This window comes from Paralichthys olivaceus, chromosome 6, assembly GCF_024713975.1.
Source record: "Paralichthys olivaceus isolate ysfri-2021 chromosome 6, ASM2471397v2, whole genome shotgun sequence".
NCBI classification, from domain to species: Eukaryota; Metazoa; Chordata; class Actinopteri; order Pleuronectiformes; family Paralichthyidae; genus Paralichthys; species Paralichthys olivaceus.
The window spans coordinates 8,731,006-8,749,753 of record NC_091098.1 but is presented as its reverse complement, the minus strand read 5'-3'; the positions used below and the strand labels follow the sequence as shown (position 1 = coordinate 8,749,753).

Here is an 18,748-nt window from a genome sequence, read left to right as displayed (position 1 = left end):
ACACTGATAATTTATTGAGTAATACACCGATTTCAGCATTAGCTATTATGAAAATTGGGTGAAACATCATGATTGACAGCTGAGACTGACTCACGATTGTTTGAGCATGTTTATTGGTGGGACCTTGATAATGTGACTCCACCCCCTGATCACTACTGCACAAAATATTTCCCTTTATCTTTTTCTTTTGGTAGATTAATCTAACAACAATGACCATCTATTTTGATTTATGAGGTTTAATAGGGAATTCACTCAGCATTTTACGTTACAACTTACCGTATGTTTAAGAGCAGAGTTTTTAAAACTGCGATGCCTTCCTATAGAAAGAAGAGTCGAAGGGGTGAGATGCGACGGAGAGATGTGCAGGACATATTTAGCGTGAGGTAAACAGTGAGAGGTGCGTGCTTTTATGAAACCAAAGTTGCACCCACACACAGCTCTTGGAAGTAATTAAAGTACATTTAAAACCATTAACATCCAATTGATATAACTGAGTCATAATTTATTCAAATGTGAACATGCAGATAGATCCTTACACTCACTGTGACTTCTCAATGATATGATTCATTCTGATTAGAACTGCTTAGAAATCATAGAAAAACAATGACTTTTACACCTCCAGTTCTTCAGTATCAGTTTCTTTATGTCTATATTGATGCAACTGACTTTATGTAGTTTTAATTGCACAAAGTTTTCAAAATGTAAATAAAAAAAATTCTAGGGCTCAAATGATCAGACAAAGCTACCAAACTGTCTCTGACTTAGATCTTTCTACTTCCTTCAAATACGGTGGCAGAAAGGTCTCACAAAAGTGCATTAAAGACCAAGTGTGTAAAATTTAGGTGAAAGGGAACTATCTACTACTACTAAGGGATTTACCGTTAATTATAAAATATGAATGCAAAGGTCACACTGTGTAAATGATGTTGTTTCGAGTCGATGATTGTCAGGGCTTCTGGACTCTAGGATGGCACCACACCAGCAGTATAGAGGCATGTTATGCATGTTATGTTTTGTGGACTCAAACACTTCACCCATTCTTTCATCAGCATAGTGGTGAGTAGATAATGACAGAATCGTCCTTTTTGGGGAGCTATCCCTTTAAACAGTTGTGTTGTGGGTTGTGCTCTCCCTTAATGTGCTTGTGTGAGGCATCTCGGAAACTGAACCTTAAGTAACTATGAGAACAGCAGTTGTAAAACATGAGCATGATTATGTCACAAAAGCAAGATAAAGAAGAACAGCAGTTAGGAAACCCATCAATATAATATTATTACATGAGTAAAGTCTTAAATGTTGCATGATCAATATATTTACTTGATGTTAATATATGGAATTGTTGGGGCCAGATGTCCACTCAAAACCCACCAGCAAGGTAGTTGTGTCACAAATTGAGTTCACTGATTGAGGCACTTTACTATCTCCTCAGTGGACACCGGCCAATAAGCTCAGGTTACAGGAGCCTCCAGCTAATGACAATTTTGTTTTTTGTGGAAATGTTGTTATGGGAACTGAAGACATCATGTCATTATTAGAGGCAGGCTTGGAAGGATTCATGGATGCTTCAAAAAAGGTCAAGGGTTTCACTTAGTTCCTATGTGTCAAAGCTTAGATTTCTTTGGCCAAGTCCTCCAATATCTTCTTCATCTAGAGGATAAATTAGGAGGGAAAAATATGTTTAATTCACCATGTTGCCTCCTATACTTTTACATAATGTTAAAAACAATCTGCACAATATCAATCAATCCATACATGGAGATAGTCAGGTTTATGTGGTTTAGACAAATGACAACTGAGAAAGGTAACAATATCAGGCTGCATCATTAAAACCAGTAATGATTATACTGTTGGTGATGGTGAGTGCAAATACACACAAAACATACATTAGTGATCGTTACCTGTGTCCATGTGAGAAACCCGACCAACCGTCCTCTCTCTGTGACAAACAAGGTCTGGTCTCCAATGACACTCAGTATTCTGTGGGCCTGCAATCACACAAGAGATTTTCAAGTTTCTGACATTTCAAAATTTTAAATGTGGGTAACTATGCTGATTTGTTTTCTTTCCACAAGTTAGATGAGAAAACTGATACCAAACTAAGTTATTTTAGCCACTTGGGGGCAGCAATTAGTCCCAATCAGTTGTTAATCCTAAATGACCAATTGACATGCATTCACAGAATGGGAGGGTAATGTGAGCAAAATCGCCCTCCTGGAAAGAATTTGTTACGATTTGCAGTTTAAGTTTTGACTAGTATAGTATAGTATAGTAGTAAGTTTGAAGTATTTAGTGACAAAAAAGTACTTTTTCCTGTCAAATTATTTTACATTTGTATGTTTATGTGTGAATTAAACCAAGAGAGGAGAGAACCGGGCTAGCTGTTACCTCCTACTTCCTGTCTTTATGCTAAGCTAGGCTAAATACCTCCTATCTGTCATCATATTACGGACATGAGTGTGGTATCAATCTTCTAATCTAAGTCTGTGGAGAAAGGAAAAGATTATTTATGCCCCCTATTCCTTTGTATTTGTCACAACTGCATTACATTAAGGTCTCATACCTCCTGAACAGTGTTGTGAGGTGATAACAGGACAGAGGTTGGATGAATACTACAGACCTCATCCAGATGTTTCTCCAGAGTCTGAAAAACAGCACAAACATATTCATACTTTAACATTTCTGTCAGATGTGTGCTGTTTTCAGTATCACTTAAGAAATTAAGAATCACAGTTAAAAATGACTGCACACTATATTCACAGTCTCATGAATCTGTTTTCTGTTTTTTAAAATTTTCTTTTGTCAGTAAAAATGATGACATTGTGTGCTTTCATGAGATTAGCATTTACATCAGGCAGCCACTGTCTGTGCATTGTGCTCCAGTCCTCCTTTATGGAACTGTTTCACATTCAGTCAGTGTCACACTGGCTGTAAAGACGTGGCCTGCCTTTTAAACAGTGTCAAACTGTTTAATCCTGCGCCTCCATCTGAACTCTGCGGCTACACCATCTGAACTCAGTGCAGGCCTTTACCTCAGTCTTGGGGCGATGCAGGAAAATCAGCAGCTCTGATCGAAGCACGAACCCCAGTAAAATCTGTGACTCTTCAACAGGAGAGAAGAAAGGAAAATCAATTTTCTTTGCCACAGTCGGTGCTATAGTTTCAAGTGTGTGCAGGTCTCTAGTGGGCAGCTTTTGCTGCTAAAAGGCTCAGCTGGCCGATTTACTGTTTTCTCACTTGTCAGCTCTCTATCAAGGCCCTTTCATGCTGCTGAATAGCTGCAGTTAAAATGTTTCCTTATTTCTCTCATTGCTTCTCTCTCTTCTCTTCAGTGGCTCAGTGCGATGTTGCAATTATCTGTGTGACCAGAACCAAATTATTTTCTTTGCCATCCTGATGACTTTTTGTTCATATGTCAATACTCCCAATATATTCTATTTTTCGATCAAAAAATTTGAACAAAACGTGACTCATTATAAGACTGGGGTTCAATACTGTCTGCGCACCATGTGACTCCACCACAGGGATTTGCGTTTCACTGCTGGTTTTGACAGCATGTTGAATCTCTGCTGAACCAGACGCTTTCTGAAGCTGCACAGATTTCATTCCCAGAAACTGTCCAACTGTTGTGGAGGGAAGCCTGCAAAAGTGAAGAGTGATGTTATACCTGGAATAAAAGCAGCTCAGGTTGAATGAAATGAGCAAATGTAACATGTAAATTGGCAACAAGTCAATATTAAATTTTTTTTTCAAAGAATTCAAGAATTAATGGTTTAATCTGATGATGGCAACACAAGACGTGGTCTTAGCTGTATGTGCTCAGACACAAACAAGGGCAAGTAACATTTTCTTATCTTTATTTTTTCTAAATTAAGTGTAAATGACATAAAAATACTTTACTTAAGAAACTGTAATACATGAATTCATATAACAGGAAATTACATTTTCTTACAGGATAAATCAAAGGCGAAGAGCTTTAAACCAGCTTTGAAACTTATTTGTTATTCCCGAAAAAGTTTGCGGAGTCCATCAGTCAAATGTATGATCCCCTAGGTGTCTGAGTTTGAGGAGTATTTAAAGTCACCTCAGTCTGAATGCTGTTACCAATGAGCTGTGGGTAATTATGTCTTGATTTCTATCTCAGCATGTTGTTATTAGTGGTTGTCATTCAGTCCGGTGACAGACAGATAAAAGAGAAAAAACCTCAATGGAGCAGCTGCTATCACCGAGGTAATATGGGGACATGTATATTTTCAGGGCATACTTTCATTCCATGAGATTGCTCTGACATTTTACATCCTGACTACATTTCTCTACAAATCTCTACATTTAAATACATTAAACCACATAAGACATGAAACCTTCAGCCTCAACTGTCTTTTTTTGCAGGTGCAGCGTCTGGGAAAATTGCATTACTCAGAGAGCTTGAATCACTAGAGATGCTTTTGTTGAACAGCTGTTGTCAGTTGCCGCGTTATACTCTCTAAATGTTGTTTTTTTGTGTCCGCTCATTCAGTTGTGAGGTTTTCCTTCCTCTGAGTACAAACTGAAAGTAACAGATGTGTGGGTGGTTTATGGGGTTCTTTATTATTAACAGTGACTCATCCATTACTTGGTCAGCTCCTGAAATGTTCTTGCTATTCAAAAAAAATCACAAATAACACATTTCAGCCTCACACACAGCCTCTAGTGAGGTAAACAATGAAAACTCCTTCTGTGTGTGGTGCTAGGAGAAATGACATGTTACTTAAATCTGAATGGTTGTGGCTCAGACTCTGCTCTACACAAACAGATTTGTCTCACATGACAGAAGGCCAATTTATAATAAGGCCCAGTTCAGTTAGACAACTCACATTCAAATGATTATTGCAATAGTAGAACAGTCTTTGCTGTCTAGGCCCAGGCTGGGGATAGCAAAGGTACTGATGGGAAGTTTTCTCAGCTTAAATAGAAAAAATGTATTATAGATTAATGTGGAGAGAGAGGTATGTCACATGATTGGAGCAGTGCAGCTTGAGTTGGCTGCCTGAACCAGTTCACAAGCATCGCTCCATTTGTGTTTTTATTTAACTGCTAAATTGAAAAGCATGGGTTATAGTTAGCTGGTAATGTTAAATGTTTGGACCTGTGATATTAAGCAGCTTGGAACATTAGCATCTGGTCAAGATTTAGCAAGTAAGCATGCTATGTCAGCAATGATCTGTAAGTAAACACCTGAGGCTAGCAGGGATTCAGTCATTTGTTTGTGTGGTGTTGGATCGTGAACTGAAGAGTTGGACAACAGGAAATTGTTGGTTGTACTTGGTTTGTTAGTGTATCAGTGGAATTGTTGTTCCCAGTTTGTAATGTTCCGGGAAGCAATGAGCATGTGACCCCCGAGAGTTGATATTAGTGAAGCCAACCTAAAATAACATTTTTTCTCTGAACTGTCATGTCCTATGGAAAACAAAAAAAAAAGAGAATTGTCATGCTCTGACAAAAAGGGAGGGTGTGGATGGTGTTTATACTTTTTAAAAGTAATCAGTAACCAGAGGGGAATTGCTCCACTGATCCAATCAGAGCAGGCATTAAGAACTTGAAACATCTGTAGCAGCTAAAATGGATTCAGAGGAGGCCATTACCAAGACTGAGCCATGATGATGTAGGCTACTTTTACTGTGAACACTAAATCTGTTTCTGAACTTTCATGCTCTGACGAAAAATGTTACACTCAAAATATGACTAATCATCATATACTCAATACTGACACTTCTTAATCATACCGTGGGCATGCTTTCTTCAGAGAGGGCAGGTGTGGGAGTTTCTTGCTGATAGAGAGGGCGTCGTAGAAAGATGGGCGGTGTCCTGAGCGAGCCAGGGCATTGGCCAGGAGAGTGGCGAGGAGAACAGGCACCGCATGGCTACACTGGCCGGTTAGTTCGATCGCCAGGAGAGCTGGGGACAAGGTGTGTGTCACAGCCCCAGATAGAGCTGCTGCACCTTTAATTCACAAAACATACACAGGCACTATTTCAGGTAAGGATACTATTGAAAACTATGGCTCATACTCAAGATATGTTGATACATATTAGTCTACTTAATTAAATGTATACAGTTAACCCAATTAACATCCTGAATTCAAATTGAATTATCTTTCCAAAAATAATCAAATTAATAAAAACTGGCATATGATATATTTATTGGTAGATTTTGTGTGAAAGAAGTGGGCAGAATTAAGGAACATGTAAGAGGACTAAAAACGAATCCAAACTCATTTTTCTACCAGCCAGTGCATAGCCTCCAGGATTTATGGAAACCTGCTGCTGGTCTGAAGTCAGTCCAATTGAAAGCACATATGCTACTCCTTCTCCAAGCAAACGGCCCAAAGCTGCCCCTAGGAAAAAGCAAACACATCAGAATTTCTCTATGTTTATATTCCAGGAAAACCCCCACAGAGTTTTCACATTCTGGTGAGAGGATGCTCTGAGGCATATACCTCACACTTAAATTAAAACTCGAGCCGTTTGGTTATTCTGAAAATGAAGCTTGTCTCTTCTCTTTCCCCTCACTCACCATAGACAAAGACTGGCATAAAGTATCCAGCTGGAACGGGCAGAGTGCAGGCGAGGACCAACATCCACATCTCAGAAGAAACAACAACACAAACTGTCAAATCCCTGTCAAACAGCCACAGCAGCTCTGTGTGCACAAGTCACTGTCAGTCTGTGAGCAGGGAAATCGCAGCACTCTCAGTTTTGTACGAATAAATGTTAAATCAGGTAAATTCCTTCACCACCTTGTAAAGAATAAAAAGTGTGGCAGAATAAACTTTTTGCAATGCAGAAATGTCCAACTGGTGGTTATCGTGTTGACAGAGATACGTTTTGTTTTATTATTGTGTGTACCTTCATGATCAGAAAGAAAGCCAAAGACAGGTAGACAGGACTCCCTGATGAGCTCCACTCCGACAAAGGCTCAGGCTGCAGCTGTGCAGAGGCATTATGGTGCTGAGAGCCCCACTGCCTGCTCTCCAGTAAGGAGGTGAGGAGCTGCTTCATGGTATACTGGGAAAAATATGTCATTCACATTACTTTCTGAAATCCAAGAAATGCTGTTGTGAAAGTAAAGATCAACATGGCACTGTAATTCATTTTTTTCAAATCTATTTTGGGTCACGTCAGTGAATCTCATGAAAATACAAAACAACCTCAGTCTTTCTGAGTTTCCAACTTTCCTGTGGCATTCTGCCCAACTTCAAAATCTTTAAAAATGGGAAAAACATACAAGGTTTGATTTTTAAACAAGAATGAGTCTTAAGTCAGACCTGGCTTTCTATCGGTGGGGGAATTTAACAAGGTCATTTTACAAAAATCCAAATTTGTGTAGCCGGAGTAGAGCAAATGCCGCCTACTTGAGAGAGACAGCAGGGTTTTGAACGTGAAATGAAGAAATAATACCCTCAAAATGAAAGAGTTTGATACTGCATGAAGAAACTCCATAATGCAGAATCAGAAGACGAAGAGAGAGAGAGAGGGGGGGGGGGATTAAGATTTGACAGTCACAAATGTTGGTTGGAACACTTGATATTACAACCATCATCCAACAGGGGTATCATTTTCTTAAAGAATATTGCACAGTCATTATCCACTCACTATAGCTTTGGACATGTTGCACACTGATGGTTGTGTCAGTCTCCAACCATCAATGGCAATTGTGATGTTTAAGACGCTGGTACTGTGAAACCACAAATTTGACAAACTATACTATGGCATCATGCTATAGTATAAGAAATATAATTTGAAATCTGGGAGTGTATAGATAGTTTATGTAAAAGTAAAGATTTAGGTCAAAGTTAAACAATCTACAAGCAATGAATTCAGTTTCCAGCCAGAACAAATAGTCGGAGAGAGCAGATTCCCACCTTAGATGCCATGAATTGTCCGGCATAGTGAGGAAACGTCACAGATGCCAGGAGGAAGGCCACCAAGCCTGAGTATAGACTCTTCCTGCAGAGAGGCATTCACAAATAGGCACCATTGTTACAGAGTCATGCACCTTTTCAATTATTTTTAAAATAATTATTTAAAAAAAATGTATCAGTTGAGTGCTTCTAGTGCCAACATCAGAATAAACATCAGCCCTCCAAGTACTCTGCTCTTTATCCAGTATAGTGACTTCAGATAAGGTGTGTTGTGATACACAAAACATTTTTTTGTTGACTTGGCGCAGATTCATGAACCACACATTTGTGAAGTTCGTCTCAAGCAGTTTGCATCAGAACTGCACACAACTACTGCACAAAACATGGTGGAATGCTATCTAGAATGTTAGGTTATAACTATGAATCTTTCCTGTTACAACATGGCTGCAAAGAGAATGTCTCTGGTCTAATGAAATTAAATGCTAGTTTGAAATTTGGACAAACAAAAACATATAATCACAGCTGGACACAGAACACAAGGGTGCGGGGGGGACAGTTATATACAGCCAGGTTATAATATATATATATAAAATATATGTGAGGTACCAAATGTGAAAATGTCTCTGTTCATTTTTTTACCCACTGTTTATAGATATGTAATATTATTATTTAAACATAGCATGCCACAAATGTTTTTATATGCTGCAGTTTCAGTATAACAGAACACGTCATATTTTTGCAGCACTGACCCATAAATCTGTTTGAATTGTTACTCCAGACAGAGTCTGTCGTACGCAGCTGGTGACTCATCACAACACAGCTTTCACATTGTAAAGGACTGAGCTCTCACTCTGTCGTCAGCATCTTGACGAAGAACGTGTTTGTTTTGGTAAATTGCAGGATCCACCGATGGCAGAAGAGATAGCAGCAGCTCACAGCTCCACACAGCAGCCTGTTTTCAGAGAGAGAGCCAGCTGAATCCACAGGGACGAGACGAGACGAGAGGCTTATTTTAACCCTGGGAGCAATAGTCTATCAGAAGTCATTAAGATCTAAAAGGGGAAGAGGAGGCCTGGAAATGATCAAATGAATGAAAGAAAAAAATCTAAATGCCAACGAGAAAGAAGGGTTCAAAGGATTTTCATTATGAATGATATGAATATGAACACCAAATGTCGGCTCTAATTTGTAAGACAGGAACAAACAGAGGTAACTTAAATGCACTTACCCTAACAAAGCAAACAGCAGAATCTCCAGTGGGTAGAAAGGTAAAGCAGTGGGGAAATTAGTTTTAAACAGCGCCTGAAGAGTCTCTGTGGACAAAGACCAAATTGGAGTTATCCCTCTTCTTTCTCTCATAGCTTTTCAAAAATTCAATCTTCCCTCACTTTATTGTATTATATTGAAATATACAATCTAAATGATTCTGCAAATGTTGTTCACGGTTATTGTCGTGACAGGGGATTATGCAGCTGTCAACATTATCCACAAGCTAAAATGACTGAAATTGAATGATTCAAATTAACTAAAATGACATTAACAAAAAGAATTGTGGGCTATCAGTCTAGCTTGTATTGGGACTCTCCAGGAAAAACTCAAACCAAACTCAATTTAAAAATGTAGCTTTTTAATATGACCATTCTTTTTGGCAAGCATACATTCAGAAAAATATGCTATATAAGATATTTTAGGGCTGTCTGTTGATTTCAGCATATGCACTACATTGGCCAAAAGTAAGTGGACATTGGAACTCTACATGAATAACAGATCCGAATCTTCAGCAAGGCTTCTAAAACAGGGCATTTGCTGCCACACAAAAGTCAAAATGTCTTTGTCGACATGTTTTGGTCACTTTGTTGCCACAAAGTTGGAAGCACCCTACTCTGTAATAACACAAACTCAAATAGAAGGTTTCCCATACACAGAACCATGTGACCTAACCTGAACCATGAAAAACTGCCTCAGAACAAAAGCACACAAAAGGTAGTGTCCATTTACTTTTTGACCATGTAGCTGCCTTTGCGTGAACAGAAACCTCTTCATTCTCAGATGTTGGATCATGTTATTGGCTTTGTGGCCACTTTTCCTCAGATCATTGTGACACAGATTCTAAATTGAACCTTATCCTTGTCAAGGGCGAGTGGTGATCAGGGCCTCCGTTACCTCCATCTCCATTCCACACCGTGAAGAGACGAGAGGTCAACGCCCCGCAGGCAGCTGAGAAGAAACACGGGACGTAATGCCTCAGGGCAAAGTGAGAACTCATCACCTCCACGCTGAACAACACACCTACAAGAGCAGAGGTCAGGGAGAGACAAAGGTACAACAGAAAAATATGGAGAAGAGGGTGTTTACGTTGCCTTTGACAAAACAGCAGCAAGTATTGACAAGTTTAAAGAGCATTGATGAATAATTTTTCTGCCTATATATGTAGAAAAAAAAGTCCTCTGAAAATCCAATACAGAAATATTCATATAATTCAGGTGTTAATGGACAGATTCATATTTTGTGGACATCATTACATTTGAAAATGACATATGAATTAATTCAGGCTGAGTACAAATGGAATTTGAACCTAAGGTGCTGAACAGCCAGCAAGGTTGCAAAAATGAAATTACCTGTGATGTGTGAAATCAAAGACGGAAGAAGTGAGAGAAAAGGATGATGGGGGAGAAGCAGTGTGGGGGGAGATAAAATGGACAAGTATGAGAAGGAAGAAGGTGGATGAATTAACCAGACACATGTGAAAAGGACAGATATAGTGCGAGTAAATACTTAAACAGCATTGATTTCTCATGCTGAACCTTCTCACCACTGATGGGAGCTCCAAAGCAGCTGGCTACTCCGACCGCAGCAGCAACAACCAACATTTCTCCAGCTGGTTTGTCCTAAAACAGAAGAGTCTATAATATAAACATCTTTTGTGTATTTTTTTAACTATTAGAGAAATACAATAACATAGAATGTGATTTTTTAAACATTACTTCATATTTTTGGGAGAACATTCCCAGTTTGTCCAATTCTGTGGTCCTGATAGTGACCCTTGGTGTTAATATTACTTGGGACAGTATCTCCAGATGATTTACTTTTGGGCTGATTGTAGGTGGTGTGACTTACCTGCAGGGAATCGAACAAACACAGATAAGTATCTTGTTAATGCCTAATCCTCCCTGCCTGTCAGCCGGTAAGATCTTAATGGATGTTTTAACTGCCACTGACAAAGGTAGGATTTCTCCCAATGCTGCCTTTTGTCAGCCTGACTGTGACGGACGAATGTGTTTGGGTGGGAGGGAGACTGCACTCCTGCAACTCAGTTTCAACTTTTATCTTAGTTAGCAGCATTAAGGATATTCAACTGCACACACAAATGATCTTACTCCACACACTCAACCCTCTCTCTCATAGCAGATAGGTGATGATTAGAGGAGATGGCAAAATGAACAGGTTGTTTAAGGGGGGAGATTTTTCCCTTCATCCCCTTACAAATCATGTACTGCCTAAGGGAAATACCTGGCTAGCATTTAGTTATCCTTTAAAAGCTCTAACAACTAGGCCCTGACTTTGTCTGCCATGCTAGTCAGGTAGTGTACAGTAAGTTTATCACTACTGCTTGAAAAGAGGTGAAGAGAGGTGGTTTTTAAGGCTAAAAAAACAAAAAAATATTTTGTTCTTTATAGGTTTGTGACTATGAGCAAGCTTTTTGTTTATTCAGAAGTAAAGGCTGTAATTTTACAAAAGCAAGTGGTAAAGCCTTTATTATATTGGAATTACTTGTGATTTTACCTTCTTATTGTCTTGTATGAGAGTGCAGAGTTTGCTGAGGTAGGCTCCCACCATGGTGGAAAGATGCACAAGCGGACCCTGATGATAAGAGACCACACAACGTTCATAACTCATAATGAAGCTAACACACAGTTTTAAAGATAGCTACATATTTTGTATGGTAGACAGGTACACTGGGACATCTCTCACCACTTTGCCCAGGAAAACCGTGCTGCCTGCTGCCAGTGTACAGATAAGGCCCAGGAACTTGGCAAACATATTAGTGAGAGATAAGTAATGAGGCATTTCAATGCCGGCCAGCATGGTTCGTATCTCTGGTATCCCCGAGCCTAGAGAGAAATAAACAACAGGACAAGATTCTGGAAAAGCCCATAGGTTCTAAAGCAATCAAAAACTTCTATTAAAGCTATTCAAAGTGAATACAGGGTAATAATTTCCGAATAATTCAATAGAGGTTTAAGGAATGGAATGGAAAGACCTTCTGTGGGATGTAAAGGACAATCAGCATAAAACAATAATGAAGCATGAGTCTGTTTTAGATCGGTAATGTTGTGCTGACATAACTACACACCATGTCATCAGGTTTGGTTTGAGAATCTGGTCACACAAATCAGGCACATTTTAAATTCCTCTGAAATTGTCCTTACAGTGAGAGGCAGTGTTACCAGTCTACAGAGTGGCAGTGGCAAGTACAGATACAAGCTACAAACATGGACCCAAAGCTTTCTGAGGCAGATGAAGTAATGTCCGGTGATAGTCAGGGGCAGACGGGGGTGAGTCATGGGGGAGACAGGGTGAGGGCCTGTGAGAAAAGTAGAACCGTGTTCCCTGACATATCACAATCAGCCTGAGGTGGACTGATCATTGGACCAGACCTGCCACTGGACTGGACACTTAACAGCCTCAGTCTGAATTTCTGGCATCCTCTGGCCTTAACAATGCCCATGTCTCTGACAATATCAGTAACATTTCTTAGTAACTTCATCCATCTATTAGCTTCATTAACTTTAAATCCTCAGACCTTACATGTCTTTTGCAGTGTTTCAGTGCCTTATATTGAATTTTCTAAGTTTATTTTTAAACATTTTTTTAGGAATAGTCGAGGATTATGGTGAATTGTTAAATGTAAAAATGAATTTGAATAACATTAAAAGCACTGAGCAGCATTTCCTCAGAAAATGAAGGGTTACCAGGAGATCATCTAATATTCAGCAATTATAAGAGTAAATAAATCTAAGAAAGAAGTCTTGTGTCAAAGCCTAGAAGCTCTGTGCTCACAATAATTTAAATCAGAAACTATGTCTTAATTAGGACATGGAACGATTTTGTAGAAAAGAGTTTGAAGTTGTACCTTTGAGGGATCAAGATGGACTTTTATCCTGAAATATTATTCATCGGAAAATTAGAGAACAGATAAAAAGAGAACTCTTTCGGAAATTAGGAAACATCTATGAAAGTAGATCCAGCTAACAACCATATGGGAGTCCATGAAGACTTCTGACACTATACTGTTAATGTCTGTGGTGTCTCACCTCAAGTGTCCTGGATGTAAAGCTGATAATATGGGCAAAACCGAGGACTGCTTGATCTCCAGATTATGTTGGTGAACACAATCAGCTGTGGATAATATATAATAGCAGTAAAATAACTGTAATCAGAGTAAATGTTCTGACACACTGCAGCTTAAAGGAGCTTTTACTGTCAGCAGACATAAACCTTCCTTGAAAAGAGGTTTACAAGCCTCCAGAAATTCATGTTGATGCTCAGAAACGCTGCAATCAGCTGGATCATCTGGTATTTATTAGCGTCTGTTTGCTTGGCACCTCTGCCTGCTCCTGATGATTTTTATGTAAAAGACCGTCTTGTGATTGGATCACACCAGCTGCAACGCCTGGTACTATGTCGACATTCTGGCACCAGAAGGCCTAATCAGTAGTCAACACTTCATTATAACATGGGAACACAGTACTCATGGGTCAGACCAAAGCAATCATTGGACTCAGCTTTTCATTTTCATTGGTTTGGTATTAAGACACCAAGACACATCTATTCAAATGTGTTCTGCAGAACGAGAGTACTACCACAGGCTATACCGGAGTGACTGTGAAACTAGAGAGAGAGAGAATTAACTCTAGGCCATATGAAACACAGCATTAAATTGACATCATTGATGCATCTGTGATACTACATGTATATTGATTTCTTTCACAGTAACCACATTGTGAGTTCATGCTCGTTACGTTTTTTTTTGTCCCAGTCTGTCTTTTACTGCACTGTCAATACATTCAAAGATGTACAATAGAGATCCCCTTACATTCCACTTAAGGCTCTCTGTTAGACAGATAAAATCAAAGCTGACTTTTCATATGCACGTCCCCCTTTAAAACTCAATGAATTTTACAGGAAATATCACACTTGACTTTTACTCAAGGCCTTTTACTATCTAACATACTTAGATAGGAGTAAAAGGCGTGTGTAAAAGATGCAGAGTAAAATCAAGATACAGTGGAAAGTACTTCAAGGATTTATGTGGTTTCAATTTACAAATCTGTTTTAAAATATAGAGTGATTTTGATAAAGATTTGTAACTCCTGTCTGTATCTCTGTTTGAAGGAATAACCATCATCCTATATTGTCCACACTGAATCCATAACTCAAACATTCAAAGTGTAGTATGGAAAAGAAGCCTGAGGCCCTAAACTGTCAGCACACTGTGGAGCCAATGAATGGAAGTAGATTGGAGGTCTTTGTGTTGTATGGAGTCACTCTACTGTGAGTGATGACAACAGTGATGAAACAAAAGCTGATTTAATTTTTTTTTTGAAAGAACACTGAATTATGTATGACAAACCTGTGGAGAAGGGACAGATGTTGTGGGAGAATGATGATGCGACAGCAGAGAGGCATGCTGGGTAAAGAGTCCAACAGCAGAACTGCAGCAGACTGTTGCCCTCTAGCTTCCTATAAAGCCATTGGTGAGCTGCAAGTGAAGTGAGAGAGACATCAATTGTTTCTGCCCTTTGCTCTCTCTCTCTCCCCCTCTCTCTCTCTCTCTCTCTGTGTGTACCTGTCAGCAGTTTTGTTACACTCAGATCCATGAGAAAGCTGAGAAAGGCCATCATGATGCCGAGAGCAGCGTAGCCGTACCACTCCATCCCACACATTGATCCCAAACAACACCTCAGATTCAGCAGCCACTCTGTGGACACAAAGTTTGTGTTACCATTAGAATTAAAAACAGCTTATTTAGATTTCTAAAGTGGACAGCATAGCACAGGGCTAACATTCAGAGACAAACAACAATTCACACTCACCTTCACACCTATATGGTCAATTATGAGTTTTATCCTAACCCCTATCTATCTAAACTAAAATATCAGTAGAAGTATTAGCGATAAATATTAATAAAGTATAAAAATCAAAAATCCGTATTGAGGCATTGTTATATAAATAGTATTATCATAAAAATGTTTACATTCATAACCTATGATTTCTCAGATTAAGGCCAAACAAAGATCAAATTCATGTATGTTATCACAAGCATAATGAAGTTACTCTGTGAGCTATCGATTTGGTCACTATTGATTTGATTCTAATGACTTTTAGTCTGACCTTTAACAATGGCACGGGGCCGTCGGTATGGTTTCCATGGATCAGAGAGGAGCAGGCTCTTATAATGGGATGTCTCGTATCGATCTTCTCGCTCTTGGTTGTTGCTCTCTCCATCTCTTTCGCTCCCAGGAGCCTCGACCAGGCTTTTCATTCTGCCTGGAAGTGTTTGTGTTATTGTGAGGTTAACACAGGCTCAAACCAACACTGCATGAATACAGGTTTAAGAAATATCAATGACCAAATCCATGTTTTAGTTACTACAGCTACAACAAAGTACGAATACAGACAGACTTACCTTGGAAGTGGTAGGGTTATGTTTTTGTGTTTGTGTAGGGGAGGTGAGTCAGTAGCTCAGCTGACCTCTGTGAATGTATTAGCATATTGAGCAGTCATGGTTGAAAAGTTTGCTAATATTAACTCTATGGAGGAAAGTGCCCTTCAGATGTCTTGTGCAGAATGAGAAAAAAACTAATTTCACGCTACTCAGCTTTTTAATAGTTTCCTGGTCATATTTAACCACATTGCAGAAAAAATTATAACCCCATAATACCTGATCCTAGAAATGGAAACATAAGATATAACAACTAGTAAAACAGATTATCATGATAATGTATTAATTTATGTTTCAGTAAATCATCAACCTACAATTTACAAGGAGTAACTTCCATGCTTTATAATATTGTAAGTTGGTAAAGACACCATGTGTATAGACTTTATAGGATCTTTTGAAAAATAAAATAAAAATATATCAAGAATCAAAAACATATATAGATTCTCTTGAAGTCCGAGCAGTTTATTATACCCCATAAAACTTTGTTGCTCAAGAAAGACATATTCAAATTGTTTGTCCTGACAACAATCGAGCCGAGACGATTCAAACTCCAAGAAACACAGGAAGTACTTTTAATGTAATATAGCTGGAAGGTTGGTATAGCTGGTTACCTTTGAAGAGCTAATATGATTAAATATGCAATAAAACTTTGTTGATGTATTAAGAAAAATGGTATTCATCAACTGACTGTCTTCTTTAAGCTGATATCTATTGTTTTCAGTTGTTACAATGGCTTTGTTACCACACATAGATATTTCTTCTTGGGTGAAAGCATGAGAAATACATTTTTACACATGCTTTCAAACTGTCACTGGTTGCATTGACTTTAGTGAATGTGAAGGTCTATTTTCTTTTCTCCTCATTCACAGCTCGTCCTGCTGAGAGCTGCTCCCTCATCATCACCTTGTCTTTTTCCGTGAGGAGATCCCCTGCAGGTTTTTATCCCTCCCACCATAATAGCTGATACTTTGCACTTCAAAGCGCATTCTACTTCCTTCCTTTCTTCCATATTTCTAACATTATGTCGTATATGAAGTCCTGGCCCAATTTCAATTTCAAGCCAGGTAAACATGTATAGTATTTTATCGGCAGTGAAATATTAAACAACGTGATGATGGTCCTTGTGTGATCAAAACACACGCAGATGACTTGTGCTGTATACAATTTAACAACTTTTAGAAACAAGGTGTTCTATTATGATGTTTCCCGAAAGCTTTGGTCAGTATAATAAACATTTTACTGCTCAGATGGATAGCAACAATCTGGAGTGAATGATGTCATTGCAATGACCTTCCTCAGGTCAGTGATTGGCTTCAAAGACTCTCATTGGAAAAGATCCCGGGAGCAGAAAAATACATTCAGTGTAAAACTATGATCAGGAATCCCCAGAACACTTTGCTGGAAATCAACATTTACATTCTGAATTTTAGTTAAATGTCAAGGTAATTATCATTCAGATCTGGAAACACACACACACACTCACACAAGGCAAGAGAGAGAGAGAGAGAGAAACTTTAAAGCTCTTAGTTAACGTTTATTTTCCTCCTCTCTTCCTCCCCTTCAGGCGTTCAATCAGCTGTGAAGTATTGTGATTTAGTGTTATTTTATTTGAAATCTGCACACGGTGCGTGTTAGTCACACTCAAACATACACACACATGCATATACACCAAAGAAATGTACACACTGCTCCTCTCAGTATGAAAACTTGTTTCCATGGTAACAGCAAAATGACGAGACAAGAGCCAGACAGCAAGTTACTTTACTTAATAATACAATACAATAACAGTTACAAAATCCCAAAACTGAATATGAAACATTTTACAAATAAATAGAATAATACCCCCTCCCTTGAGAACAAAACATCACAAGGTAAATACCCTCTGTTTAAATTTTAAGTATTTAATAAAGAAAATAAGGAATGGAAAATCTATAAGAGATCCTGTGCTGTTCCTATGAAAACAGTATCTCAGTGAACCCAGAGGGGAAAAAACAGTAAGAGACTTTATTCAATAATTGTCCTTAATTACATCCCAGTATTGATTTGCCATTCAAAACAACTTGAGTGATGCTTCAACCAAATCCAATCAACTCTGCTCTCATCAGGCCCATTTTCCAGCTGCATACAGCAATGACTACAACAAAGGGAAATGTTGGGGATTAAGAACAGACTCAATCTGAATTGCACAGCTACTGAGGAAAATGAAGTTGTTGCTGTATGTAGCAGCAGGCAACTGTTTTCAGTGAAATGAAAAACCTAGTTAGTTAGGGCCCAAGTGCCCCTATCTGAGACAGAAGTAGTCAGTCGAGGGTCAGTGGGGTTTTAGACCATGCTTGGGGTAAAACGTCTGTACAATAAACACTTTGGGAGTCATATCGTAACTTGTCTGTGTTTGAAATCATATCAAGAGAAAAATTCAAGTGTAACCACTCACATGGTGGCCTCCATGTTTAGGGCACAGGGGGTCACTGATTGGTTTTGACAGGTATGAAGTTGATGCTAATAATGTGTTCTGTCCTTCAAAGTCATGACTATATGTCCCACTTTCATATGTCTACTCACTGTTTTAAACTTAAAAGTGATTTTCCTGTTAGTACAGCAGAATCAGATTGTGTAACCCTGAATATTAATAGGAGGTGATATCATTTTTCTTAAGATTTGTGTATTTAATTAATTTGCAATTTATTCTAATTTTTGCAGCTCCCTCGTCTCATTTGTGCATTTCCTTGTGGGACAACAGTGTGCATTCGTACACATACTGATTTACTTCAAAGTAGCCGTGTGCTTAGCATGACAATGGAACAGAGCTCATAGTGTTTACAGTCTGAGTTATAATATTGTTGCTGACCTTCTAACCTGACCGGTCTGTTAACAGCCTGTATGACATGTGTTTCTTGTCCCCATTGAAACTATTTTCAACTGAGCACCTATGGGAGATTTAAGAATGACATGTGCTGTGTTTCGTTCTCCAGCAGCATCTCCAAATCATTCTGTGAGGCACCAGACTAAGACACCTCATGTTGTGTCTCAGGGTCTTGTTGTTTACTGATGCCATTGTGGCCACATTTGCATACAAAGCTGAATGTCTGCTGATGAAAATAAGACAGCAGCAGTGAGATGACCTT

General features: G+C 38.8%; 1 protein-coding gene across 1 annotated transcript; it reads right to left on the bottom strand.

The window, feature by feature from the left end:
* Positions 1 to 622: 622 nt before the first annotated feature.
* clcnk (chloride channel K) lies at positions 623 to 15,498 on the bottom strand. The gene is made up of 19 exons (XM_069527400.1): positions 15,293 to 15,498; positions 14,748 to 14,879; positions 14,532 to 14,660; positions 11,870 to 12,009; positions 11,681 to 11,758; positions 10,710 to 10,785; positions 10,061 to 10,186; positions 9,126 to 9,210; positions 8,748 to 8,849; positions 7,898 to 7,982; positions 6,882 to 7,040; positions 6,550 to 6,619; positions 6,260 to 6,370; positions 5,760 to 5,976; positions 3,504 to 3,637; positions 3,030 to 3,100; positions 2,561 to 2,641; positions 1,899 to 1,985; positions 623 to 1,647 (listed from the first exon to the last, which is right to left on the bottom strand). The coding sequence occupies exons 1-19, from the start codon at positions 15,441 to 15,443 to the stop codon at positions 1,609 to 1,611; spliced, it is 2,073 nt and encodes a 690-aa protein (XP_069383501.1). The 5' UTR covers positions 15,444 to 15,498; the 3' UTR covers positions 623 to 1,608.
* Positions 15,499 to 18,748: the final 3,250 nt, after the last annotated feature.